Source organism: Anopheles cruzii, chromosome 3 (assembly GCF_943734635.1).
Source record: "Anopheles cruzii chromosome 3, idAnoCruzAS_RS32_06, whole genome shotgun sequence".
In the NCBI taxonomy this organism is placed as follows: domain Eukaryota; kingdom Metazoa; phylum Arthropoda; class Insecta; order Diptera; family Culicidae; genus Anopheles; species Anopheles cruzii.
In genome coordinates this window covers 62,705,184-62,718,280 of record NC_069145.1, presented here as the reverse complement: position 1 = coordinate 62,718,280, position 13,097 = coordinate 62,705,184, and the positions used below count along the sequence as shown (strand labels likewise).

The 13,097-nt window shown below is 48.4% G+C and overlaps 2 protein-coding genes across 2 annotated transcripts; both read right to left on the bottom strand.

The window, feature by feature from the left end:
- Positions 1-7,307: 7,307 nt before the first annotated feature.
- On the bottom strand, positions 7,308-9,330 carry LOC128272318 (cilia- and flagella-associated protein 20). The gene is made up of 2 exons (XM_053010104.1): positions 9,055-9,330; positions 7,308-8,211 (listed from the first exon to the last, which is right to left on the bottom strand). The coding sequence occupies exons 1-2, from the start codon at positions 9,328-9,330 to the stop codon at positions 7,885-7,887; spliced, it is 603 nt and encodes a 200-aa protein (XP_052866064.1). The 3' UTR covers positions 7,308-7,884.
- A 281-nt stretch (positions 9,331-9,611) lies between these two features.
- Positions 9,612-10,857, bottom strand: LOC128273069 (methionine aminopeptidase 1D, mitochondrial). Its single transcript, XM_053010983.1, has 4 exons — positions 10,685-10,857; positions 10,411-10,630; positions 9,902-10,355; positions 9,612-9,837 (listed from the first exon to the last, which is right to left on the bottom strand). Exons 1-4 carry the CDS (start codon positions 10,765-10,767, stop codon positions 9,641-9,643), a joined length of 954 nt encoding a protein of 317 aa, XP_052866943.1. The 5' UTR covers positions 10,768-10,857; the 3' UTR covers positions 9,612-9,640.
- Between the last annotated feature and the right edge of the window lie 2,240 nt (positions 10,858-13,097).

The window sequence follows — 13,097 nt, the reverse complement described above, 5'->3', positions numbered from 1 at the left end:
TTGCGAGGGAAAGTTACATTATATGTGCCCCAGCATAATTTTTACCACCATCCCCAACCATAATAGTCCTGCATCCGTCCGTCCTTTGAATAATTGGATCGCGCGACTAAAATTGATAGAGAAGTAATTGGAAGTTCCCGGTTCGTGTTTGTTGCTCATCAAACTACGATCATACCAAAGTGCCAATCGAAAATGGTGTTTAAAGATATTTAAATAGTTCATCGATATTTAAATACACAATTTAAGCTTAATATTCGATTTTCAACTGTTGTTTACTTCGTTCAAAATCGACAATCAATATGCCAATTTTTTCGTAGCGAATTTCCTTGCACATAAATATTAGGATAAATTGAATTTATTAGTCCGGCGTCCTATAAACACAAAAGGTGGCAGTAACTCTTTCGTTCGAAAGTCCAAATCAGACACGAAGGTGTCATTTCGTGAGAAAACATCCATCTTCTTTAAAACTAGAAACAACAAAACTGGAAAGTGGAAGCGAAGCGTTGTTGTGGCCACATTTTTGGCACAGATCACAAGTACACGATCCTGCGCACTGCGTTTCTCATACCACGGCGATGCTTATCCGCGTGGCGTTATCACATGTACATATCTTCGTGCGTTTAGAAAGTACGCCTCGTACAATGACACGAAAGTGGGAACGCGGCTCGGCGGCTGAGGTGACTATCGTTTTTACGGCCCCACCGTGGCGACACCGTTTCCGGCACCGATGCTTTCTTCCCAGTTCTCGATTTCTCATTGTCTCATTACCAAAAAAAGAAAAACAGAAAAGAGCCGAAAATTTGGTCGAACCCCGGCCAGGGGCCGATCCATGCCATCAATTGGCGTCATTAGTAACACTATCTCCGGAGATCCTAAACGGGAACCGGCGAAGAGAAAAGTCGGGCACCGATCGGGCCCTTTCACTCTCATTACGCACGGTACGCTCGGCGACGGCCGCGGTTGTGTTTTTGGGCATATTTTCGTGCCTATGCTAGTTAGTCGCACCCGCAGAGCCACAGGAAAGTGCCACCCGAAGACCAAAGCCGCGTGAAAACTGTAGCGGAACGCTCTCGATTACCGCCACGGGCCACGAGTGTGTGTACCCCGGGGAGGGACCCCGGAGATGTGGGCTATTTGCGCGATCGTACCGAAAGCGACGATTAGTTACTCTTCATTTCCTTCCTTCCGAAAAACAGGGTTTCACCAGCGCGACCTTGATCCCGGCGCGATTTGGGCACAGCCGCGCCACACCGGCCGCCGGACTGAACTGGATCCGCCACATTAGAGCGGATCTGTCGCGGCCCCCGGAGACTGGTGTACAAAGTGTTTAAATATTGGACCCACCAGGCTCCCGGGGGTGCCATGTGCGGTTCCCCTTCCCGAAAGCGGCTCGAAGCCTCGGCACATTATCCGTCACAATCAATTGGCACACATTTCCCGCGACGCGAGCGCGCGCGTCCGCAGTTTCCTTTTTTATTGCCACCTGCCTTCAGCATCAACTATGCCGCCCATCGGTGCGAATGTTGTGCTCTCGATTGCAATGCAGAAGCGCCCGGTCCCGACGGTCGCACCGTGGACCCGAACCTGAATGCGCGCGATTGAGCGGATCGGTGGTAATTCAGGTTAGTCTTGGGCCGGAGAAAGGCTGAGCTGATTAATGGTGGCCACGGACCAACGGGCTCCCTGGGGGGAGGCCAAAACCTTGTGCGGGCGCTCCCGCCGACAGGTTTGGCAACTTTGAAATCGCGGCGGACACGCCGAGGATCACTGCGAGGATGCGCCATGATGGAAATCAGCATGAGAAATCTCGGTTTCTTCTATGCTCCGGGCGCCCAGAGCGTGAAATGTACGAATCAGATCGAAAACGAAATCGAGGCGCGGCCATTACCGATGAATGAATATAGTATAATGAAAATTATCATAATCATGTCTCAGCTCCTCAGGCCAAACAATGCCATTCCATGCCATGCAAAGGTCACCGCATTGTATTGACCAATCGGCATTAGTTATGCATTCGATGGGCCGAAGTTTTGGAAATCGTCAAACCGCTGACCTACTTCCCACTGGAGGGCAGTGGAGCTCGAGCAGTGGCTCATCAATGTGCAAAAACGTGTCCCCGAGCCGGGCCGCAATGGGTGAAAATCGGCGCGATTGCATCCCTCAGTGCCGATTCAGGTCTTGCGTTTAGTGGTGATTTAAAAACGGTAGCCAACTTGCCAACCTATAACCCAGGCAAGACGCGAAGTAAAGTTTAAAATGGAACCTCCTAACAAAAGCTCCTGCATTCTCGTTAGTCCTCTTGGTCCTGTAGCATCCCGTATTAAAATGAACACAAGTTCCCGCTAGAAATGGCCGCCGAAACATGATAACACACAAGCTGGAGACAGTCGGTTGCTGCTCCACATTCAACGCACCGTAATCACAACACACACTCGACGACTCGAAATTCAGCCACCGGAACACCGGGAACCGCTTCCAGAACGCACTGCGGAACTGCACCGGAATAACGTAACGCTACGCGGGGCACTCCGCCGCCTGTCACCGTGTCACGGCCGCAAATAACCGACAATCACGTAAACTGCACACCACGCCTCAGAGCGACTGCCAACGGGTTCGATCCACCGGGACGGACGCCCGGATGTTGCGATCTGTCCGTCTTCGCGCCAACAACAAGCTAGAGCTCCTCGGGGCTGCTCAGGTCCGCTTTCGACGCGCGCTCAACATGGAATGAACTTGACTTTGGCCAGGCTTCCACTACGTCGATCATCCAACCGGCCCCGGCGCCCCTATGTTCGGAAGAGCGAGGGAGAGCTATGCGAGCGTGTGCACGGAACCGCTATGCTTCGCTAGCGAGAGGCTGTCCGTGGCCCGTGGCCTGGCCCGGCCCGGCCCGGCCCGGGACCGTTTACCATTCGGCTTCGGCTGCGGATTGCATGCCGATAGTTGACGGCATGCTGTGGGGGGCTTACTGCTCTATTGCACTTCTGACGAGCGCCAATCCCGGCGTCGGCTGGACCCGATGGAAGCTGCTTTCTTGGAAAGGCCACTGTTTTGCTTGTTTTCAGTGACAGGGCGGAACGAAGGGGGGCTGCGAAGAGCGAGGCCATTGGCAATGTGTAGTTTCGGGGTGACATTTTGGAACATACAATCTCGTTTTGCATTTTAATGCCAATTACAATTAATTTGATGCCAATTTTATAGAAATTCGAGTTTCTCCAATTTATTGGACTGATTTACTTTTGAACGTCTAAATTTCATAATTTAAATTACTATCGTTGCATTAAATCAATTTTATTTGGTCAAACGGACAAAACCCATTTTATTTTTATATCATTGATCATTTTATCACATGACCACATGAATGCACTATTTTTCGTGGTTACGCCACTTGATGGTTATGGTAGTTAGTTTTTAGTTAAGTGATAGTTCTTAGTCAAAGGTGAAAATCTTAACTTAAAAAGCTTTTCACATCCATGTTAAATTTTGTTCCTCTTACGCTCAGTTCATACATTTTACAAAACATAATTGAGAAACTAGAAGTGCAATCAACATGCCAATGAAACATAAGATCATAAGAATGTAAATGTGAACGATTGGCAGATTGGTTACAGTTTCGATACTCTTTTATCCAGTATCTTTCCTGTCTTTGTTTTTTATAGGTATCTTTCCTGTCTTTGTTTAAAAGGCTCTCCCGTTTCTCAGAAATGCACAGAAACCAATAGTAAAAACCACTAATCGAAAAGGGGTAGTCCGACGTTCACTGCCCCCCCTGCGCCGGGAGTGCACCTACCAAAGTGTGAAATCGACCATATAAGCTGCTCCACACGCGGACCATGTACCGTTGGGTTCCCCGCGCGCTCTGCCCGGAATGAGTAAATTTAATTAAACTTACTCGCCCCTCGTTCTTGCGACTACTACGGTAAAGTAGGTGAAAATGGCACGCCACTAACGAAACCAAGAACTCGCCCAAAGGTGCACGCAAATATTGAAAGGCGCTCTGTGAGCCGTTCGAAACTCCCGACGGTACCGAACGGCGTGCACCTGATCGGCGTGGAATGGAAAACCCAACAATCGCGAAAAATGTTTCAGCTGCCCGAAAAACGGATGCCCGCCCTGCCCCGCCGATGGTGCGGATTCGCGGCTCATCTCGGGGTGCTTCAGGCTGTGGAGTCTGAGCCCGATACCGGATGGCGAGAGGCCTTACAATTGCCAATTACGCGAGCGATGCAGTGCCGTAATTTCGGTACACATTTCATTCACTGGCTCTGATTGATCCCGGACCGCACCGAACCGGCCCACGGCGCGTATCAGCCGTAGCCGGTCGAAAATTGGTAGAAGATCATCGCCCAATCCGTGCTGATCCGATTGATGACGGCAGTGATGAGGCGCTCGGGTTTTTGCCCCGTTCCGAGCAGGAAATAGTTGTAGCAACTAAGTAAAATTAGCCACGGCAGCCACCAAAAGATGGGTAGCATATCAAATAACGGCACCCCGTCGAAAGGTAATCGAACGAACCATATCGGATCGCCCTGATGTTCATTCTGGGCGCCTAGCAGCCCATTCTGGGCGCCGATAACTTTAGCCTAATACATTCGGCAGCTGCACTGGCAAATGGACTGGTTATTGGTTTTTTAAAACCTTATCAAATACTGTCGGTGAGTAAGTACCGCCCGACCGCGGACCCCGAAGTAGCTGGATTAGCTGTAGCATGTTGCGTACAGTAAATTACGGGTTATTAAAAATGTTGTCCTAAGTATTGATCCCCATTTAATGTTAGGTCCATGTTTGGCATTTAAACAAATGCAACTCTGACCAAACAACACCGGCCCCAGCCCCGCTTTCCGTTTTGCCGCCCATGGCGCCGAGCGCATCGGCGTTTGCTTGTAAAATCGATTCGAAATGTAGTAACAACAAGTACGAACCACTTCACACCCGTGTCCCGTGGTGGAGGGGCGCATTCTGGGGGTCCGCCTTTTCCCAGAACACCCTTCCCCCGGGGAGCGGTGTTGTTATTGTTGTTCCCGGGCCGCGCGGAAGTGATCCAGAAAATTTTTTAATTTTCCACCATCCTTCGCGCGAGCGTTCAATCAATGGTGAAACCACATTCCGTCCCGCGCCCTGCTCGGTGAGCTAGTCCAAACACCACAAACACCACACTCTAACGCAACTGTAACGCTTGGGGTCCGCTTCATCCGGCCGTTGCCTTAGAATGGTTCCATCGTCGGAGTCGGCCCGATCGAATTTAGATAAAATTTGAAGCCCAAGTGCTACTACAGAACGGCGCGGTAATGTAATGTACAGTTCGATTCCATCGGGCACCTAGTTATGCAAGCGTGAAACTAGGGTGCACCTGTAGGACTCCGGAATGACGGAAGTGAACGGAAACATGCACGACGACGGTTCTGGCCAACGGCGGTGTAATGGTTCAATTCGAACGGCCGCCCGTCTGGCCACCCGTTAGCTGCACTGGTAAAGGACCACCTGCCGGCTAGTGGACCATATTCCCCGATACCTTTAGGGCTCCCGTTGGCGAGATGGGAAATAAAAACGCCTATCATCGTGCGCCGTTAGCACGGATCGAAAGCTGTCGAAATGGAGTTGGCCCGGCACTGTCGACGATGAGCATCATTTGTGAACCACTCTCGCCGTGTCCGACATTTAATGCTGCTGGCTTCAAGAGGAAACGGGCCCGAACCACGAGCATTACCGGTATGCGAAGTTCAGGTTTTTGTCTTAATTTTTGTTCACCGCTGTCTAGACTTGCAAATGATTTCCCGGCACTTTATTAAAAATATCAATTATGTTTTTGCGCCACTGAAGGCAGAGGTTTTGCATGGACAGATTTTAATTGAGTTAGCGGATTTCCCTGGGCTTGCCAATTTTTTTAGGCTTTCGAAGCCTTTTAAACGACCCTTTGTTCCGAGATGGTTATCCTTTCGATTGTTGTGCTCTACGGAATTGGTGAACTACGCTTGTATGAATTACATAATTAAATTCAAAAGTTGCAGCAATGTCCTACGTTTCAAACAAAGTGTAACATTCTTTGGACCACAGGGAACTGGTCATCAGTAAGTTGTTCGTGCATCTTAAAGATATATAATATTTCTTTAGTGTTGAGTAGGATTGTAAGATTGTTTTCTCGTTCACTCGGTTTGTACCATAGCTTAACAATTGCTCATTTTAACCGAAACATAATGGTGAATCAGGCAATCAAAATACTATTAAAAAGAAACAAAATCCAGATACAAAAGCGACATACTTGCGCTTAACCATTACACATACTTGCGCTTACATTACATTACACCATCGATGATTAGAAATTTTACCTCGTTTCTATAATCCGAATAATTTCTTTTCCATCGTAGAAAACTACCGCAAAGAGCTTTACCACAATCCATTCCCATGTTAATCGCTGGCAGCTAATCAGGTCAACCGAAGCACGGCCGAAATTCTCGCCGAATCGTGGTTAACATGGCGCAGAAACCAGATTTTGCATAATTTTACACACACTCTCTTTCTCTCTCGCTCCCGCTCTGCGCTCGGTGTCGCCGGCATGTGGGAGAAAGCATGCATTTCTCGTGATTGCCCGTCTTATTGCTCCAAAATCGTAATCGGGCTTGTAACGCCCGTTGCGAACCGCGGAAACCAAACCAAACTGCGTGGAAACGGTTAATCGCTCGCACCTGTAGCGGGTGTAAGAGCGATCAGCGGAACTGTCCCAACGACCGCCAGACCACCGTAGAACACGGCCCTCCTCCGTAGCATGAGAATATATACAAAGCGGGGTACAGTAATGGACGGACTGCGCCGCCGATCAGTGGCAGTCAATCGGCATTAATAATCCAAATCATGCCGAACGGCGTGCAACCCACCGTTAAGAAGGGCGATAATTTATGCTATTTTCCTCGCATGATCGGCTCGGCCGTCGCAGCTGGGCTCTGGGCCCTTTCCACCGCAGCCCCCGATACGCTCCAAATCGGATGAGGTTTTTTCGGCCATTCCTTATGCCCGTTCGCCGCTTCGGCACTTCGAGCGTAATCTTCGTTTGTAAATTCGACGAAACGGCTTTCCTCTTGGTACGGGCGGGACAAACAATGGATGAAAAATGTTGTTTTCACGCATTACCGAACCTTGGTTTTCTGTGTATTTATGTCCGTTAAACACTTACCCATTGAGCATTTTAGGAAAAATAAATCGAGAGAGAGAGAGGAACCCAGACAACATCGCTTTACCAATGCGAAAACAGCTTTTCTTTGTTTTATTATGGAATCGTTACATTTTAGATAAGAACACATGGTACCACTTGAAATAAGCTAAGTTCTAATAACTACGACCAGCTCGCAGGAACTGGTGTGACAGAAATGATTTACACACGATGTATTTGCAGAGGAAGAAAACTAAACACACGCACTTAAAAAAATCATCCTATTGATCTCATCGTACTGCAGACGCTCACGCGTCTTCAAAATTCTGTGCGTGACCGTATGACACTGAGATGCGACTTAGCACTATTAAGTATTGTTTTTGGTAAAAATTATATACATTCTTAGACTAGGTGCTTGCAATATTTATTATCCAGCGTGTTAATCAAACAATTTGTTGAATTTGAGCTCATTTCATTCGCTTTTAGTTTACTGCAACCTATAAAGAGGAGAAAATCCAAAGGAGCTACACTGCTTTGCGTTGGCTTAGCTACATTTTAAGGACACTTTTGATCGTGTGCGGTTCTTGCACCTGCCGAGAAACTGCCGAAAACCGATTCAAAAGAATGAGAAATGTTTCAAAACACAATTAATAGCGTGGTATATCAGACGCACCATTTCACGGACTCAGTTCTTCTGCGCTGCCCGGGGCGAGCAACGAGTTTGTGTTTTCCTAGAACAGTTAGCAGGCCTGCTGTGCAATCGCCTTCGACTGCGGTTTCTGTATTGGCAGGAACAGCTTGAACTCTGCCGGCAGTTCGTCTTCGGAGTAGAGGCGATCGGAAAAGTACACGCGCCGTATTCGGCAGTTGGCGTGTATTTGCACGCGCAACGTTTCCACATAGTTGGTTCCGTAGGCGCGCCGTGTGAAATCCGACAGATTGAACTGAATCTGGTTCCAGCCCTCGTCTAGCCTCATGGGCATCGTGCAGATAAACGGCTTCACGCGAGTCGTCGACTGGTAATTGCTGGCACGAAACCGCCGGCGCACGTTTTTGTCATCCAGGACCTGTGTGTTAGGTAACGAAAGAAACGCGAAATTATATCGATACCTCGGACACTTGAGCAAACAAACTGAACGGCGAAGGGAAAATTAAAGCAATTAAATCAGTGAAAGTTTTGCCGGTCGGGTCGGTGGTTGGGCTGCTGTCTCGCAGGATTGCTAACGGACGGCACGGTAACCTACAAAACTTGAGCCGAACGAAAACGCACTGCGTCCTGGCGGAACCTGATAATGACGGTTCGCAAATGGACAGAAAGAGGTCATTGATTTGTTTCGGATTACCGGGCCGCAGGATAAGGCCGCGTGTCGTGTTGATTGGTTGTTGATTTTTATGGTTTTATCAATTACGTCCATGAACCAAAGCACACTGATGGCTGATTTTGTTTCATAAGAACAGTAATTGTTAAAGTAAATTCGCCAAACGGGTTTTGTTAAATTTGTGATTAAATATCGTTATTTTAAACAAATAAACTTTAATATTAGCAAGGCGATTGACTCGTCTAGTTTCCGTTTTTTGTATCCCAGCCAATTTTGACCGTAATGTTCTCGCCCGGTGTGCACTGCACCTTCAGCGTGTGGAAAGGAACTCTGAACGTACATTCATTCGTACGCCTCGAAGGGGGTTGTTTTGACAACGGTCACGACACTTTTTGCCCTACCCATTCCATTTGCTAGCTTTATGTTGTTATGTTAAAATCATTGAACTTTGAGCATGGCAAACATGAATGACAAACGAACAAAAAGAAAGCACACATTCCTTGAACGCGCGGCGGAACTTGAAACGACAAAATATCGATTCCACAGCCGGAGGACGCCAACCGGCCGGCAAGCCAGCCGGATAACACTAACCTGCACTTCGAAGGTGAAGTATTTCTTCAAGTTTTTGATGATCATCACCAGAAACGGTAGCTTGATGCCGAGGGTCTTTTTCGGATCGGCCGGGCATGTGATGTATGTTGTGCTAACGTTTGTTCCAATAATCTCCAAAACAAGCGATTGGATGTCTTGGTCGGTTATACGCTTAATGTGGCCGTTGCGAACTTTTTTGTCCCATATTTGCAGCGGTTTGCTGCCTATGCTGTACAGTATCGACAAGAAGCCTGATTGAAACGTGTTTTTGAACATATTCCGTAAGCGAGTATCACCGGGGCGAAGAACGAAAAACTTTACACGACCGCGATCAAATCAACAAACAACGTTTTGATTCTTCACAACTGAATACGTCAAAAATTGTTTACCGGAGGCCTCTGAAGTGCTCGAAAAACAAGCGCTAACTATTCGAGTACTTTTCGTAGCGTTCTGTTCAACCCTGTTCTGTCGAGGATGTAAACCCGTGCAAGAAATTTTGAAAATTGAAATCGAAAGTTAAGGCAGGTTCTAGGGACAAGTATCCGTAATTTGCAAACAGTTTCTACTTTTATTATCTCTTTCTATGCTAATTGGCAACTGTAAGTACTTCACAACCATCGTCGGTTATTAAAACGGTGTGCTCGAACTGGGCACTTCGCGCATTGTCCACCGAAACCGCAGTCCAAGCATCCTCCAGAATTTCCGCTTCCGCATCCCCCAAAGTCAGGACAGGTTCAATAGTGAACGTCATTCCTGGCAACATTACTCCGGGAAAATCGTTATCTACAACAAAATAGTTCAGTTTGAGAAGAATAGGCAACCAAGCATATACCGCGATGCACAGTACCGAAGTGAAACACGTTTGGTGAACCGTGGAAGTAGCTGCCGATACCGTGCCCTAAGAATGCCGGCATTACCGTCAGCTCCTTTCGTCTGGCATGTTTCTCTATCGATTTTCCGATCAGGCATAGCGGTTGCCCAGGGCCTAGGCAAAGGATCGCCTCATTCAGGCACTCCTCGGTGCTTTGCATCAAATGTTTTCCCATTTCATCCACAGCTCCTATCGCCACTGTCCTCGAACAATCGCCATGGTAGCCGTTCAGAAACACCGTAATGTCGATGTTAACGATGTCTCCATCGAGTAGTTTCCGATCGTCCGGTATACCATGGCAGGCCACATTGTTTACCGACGTGCACACCGATTTTGGAAATCCCAAGTAACGCAAAGGAGACGGATATGCGTTCGCTTTGATCGACGCTTCGTGAACGAAGCCATCGATCTCGTCCGTCGTAACACCAACCTGCAAACAGAAAAATGCTTCTACCATGCATTCGATGCTGTGTTTCGTGGCTAACCTGGGCAAAAGAACAGGCGCGCTGCAAAATGGTCGCCGCCAATCGGCAGCTTTCCCTCATTCCGTCGATTTGCGCTTTGGACTTGATTTCTGGCCGCCCTTCGCCACTGGCGGGAGAGTTACGCACGTAGTAATAGTCCGGCTTTGGGATGTGTTCCGGAACTGGTCGCTCTGCCGATACATTTCCCAGCTCGGTGATGATATTACACTTGCCAAAGTCTCTGTAAAATACGATTTGGTAAAGTGGTGGCATGATCTTTGCCAGTCATTCATACCTCTTACGTTTGCTGAAAAAGGGTCGGCCTAAATTGTTCCACCATCGCACTCCATGCTGAAGATGTTTGATGTTTTGGATCATGCTGTACCCCGACTCATTTGGCCTACAGAACTGTGGCAAATTATTAACGCAAGTTCAGCTCAATTTATACTTGAAACACACATATTTTGGGCAATTGTTTACCTAATCCACCAGCAGTTTGAATGTCAAAACAAGCGGAACACCGTCGAGCAGCTGCTCGATTTTTGTTCTGCTCTACTTGAATGAACTCGAAAAGCACTTGAATTTTCAAATATACAATGCTGTACAAACTGTTAGCTCCAAGGTAAAAGCTAAACTGAAATATAATTGAAACCATACGTTTATTTTCTTGACTTGCTTCAAGCCGTATTGTAATCATATTTACAATACAAACTAAGCATCGTTTTCATGTTTGTAACCGAATTAAACAGGCTGCCATACAAAACATAGCAACGGGTTAAGGAATTGATCAATGATTCAAACCACCTACAGGAATAGAGGAAGAACACCAATCTGAAGTTATACAGTTTCCCGGTAACAATCACCAAGTATCATCAATGATATGGTTTTCATTCCTAGATTTTCCTGACATTAAAAACACACCGTCTCATGGTAACACTGTTGTTTAAGGGTAACATCTTTTTGGCAAATCTTTAATCAAGAAGTCTTTGCAACATTGATTTCAGAAACAAGACTAGTTTTGTTCCGCGGATCTCAAAGAAGTGGTCGATCGACGTGGCATTAGATCAGTTCATCCTTCAATCATCCTGTGGAAGTATCCGCATGCAAAATCGATGCCAACTGGCTCCGTCCGCACGTACGCTCCGTGCAATAAAGTGAACTTGCCGGGCAGCTTCTTCGCAAAAGGGGCCCAGGATCTAACGGAGCTCCGTACGAGGGTGTAAATAAAATCGTTGGAAGCTATCGTCAAAACGCGGCGACGGTGCGTAAAAAGTGCGCGCGCTAGAAATGGAATCCGTGATCGCGCAGCTGCCGCACTGGCACTGGATCTTAAACTTTTTATTTTATTATTATGTTTTACTTACTTGAGCATTTTTTATTGCGGTTGATTATTGCAATTATATTATTACTATCTCCTGCTATTATGGGTTTTGATCGATAGTGGCCCCGGTGTGCTGGTGCTCCGTCACGACGTAAGCTTTGGCTTTACGAGCCACCGTGCCGGGCGTTGGAGATGCGCAGTTGAAGAAGACGTCTGCCGGGATCGGCATCGGGACCTTCTATCAGAGGGCTTGGTTGGTTGCACCCTTCTCGGACGCTTCCGTGGACATCCGGCAGCATCAGCCGCGGCACCGACAGCAGTGTCTGCTGCGCCGTGGACTAATTATACGCCATGCTTGTTCGCCGTTTGCTGCCACTTCGCCCATCAGCAGGTTATTGCATTTTTAATGAGCAAATGCGCTGGAAACGGGTTGGTGGCGTTGGGGCCGTGGCCGGGTTCAGCGTCGGGACGCCGGGGCACAGTGCGTGCGTGAGGGACGTGATGCGTGGACGCTTCATTGTGGCTAGATGCGCGACGAGGGGCGCAGGTCACAACAAGCCCCATTACCATACGGGGGGCGCACGATGGTGGATTGGAAAGTGATTTGATTGGCCGACCGGCGAGGCACCGCACGGGGTCGGATTCATTCATTGTGGGCGCCATTTTATTTAACGACAGCAAAAGTCACATAATTTACCAAACAGTTCTATTACGAATTCCACGGCCTGCGGACCCGGCGATGAAGTCATCAGGTGCGTGCAAACTGTGGCCGGCGAAGCAAAGAGCCACGAGCTACCTCGCGGAGCTCGCGGGAAGATCCGCAGCCTGCAGATCTTTTCAATCGTCCCTATCCGGCCCAGGATCCGGCGGTTGGACGGCGTGACCATGTCATCGCTTAACCCAGACACCGCCGCTCCACCTCGAATCCGATTCCCCGGGAGCTCGGTGCCCGGGTGACGATGGGGACGGTCACCGTTCAGAACCGTTAGCCACGGGAAGGAGCATTTTATTGTTTTCAGCAAGTCGGTGGGAAAAAGGAAATTAGCCTCGGTGACGCCGACCTGACACACCGGGGGAAGATCGGGCCGATCGAGAGCACTATCGCGCGCGCCAGAAGCTTTGGCTCTAGTTTACGACACAAGCTTTGAACTAGTTTTCAGAGGGCGAGGAGGGCGACGACGGCCAGGCCGGGGAGGAAATTATGAAACCAGTTGCGCACATACACGCACGATCACGCGGGGCCAGTTGGTGCATAAAAATTCCGACGCTACTCTAGGTGTCCGTTCTCTGCGACCTGCGTGCTCAGAAGAGTTGGGCTGTGCAGGAGCTGCCCCTGTCTGTCCGGAGGCTGATTAATGCACATATCGATCATGGCCCCAGTTGGAGC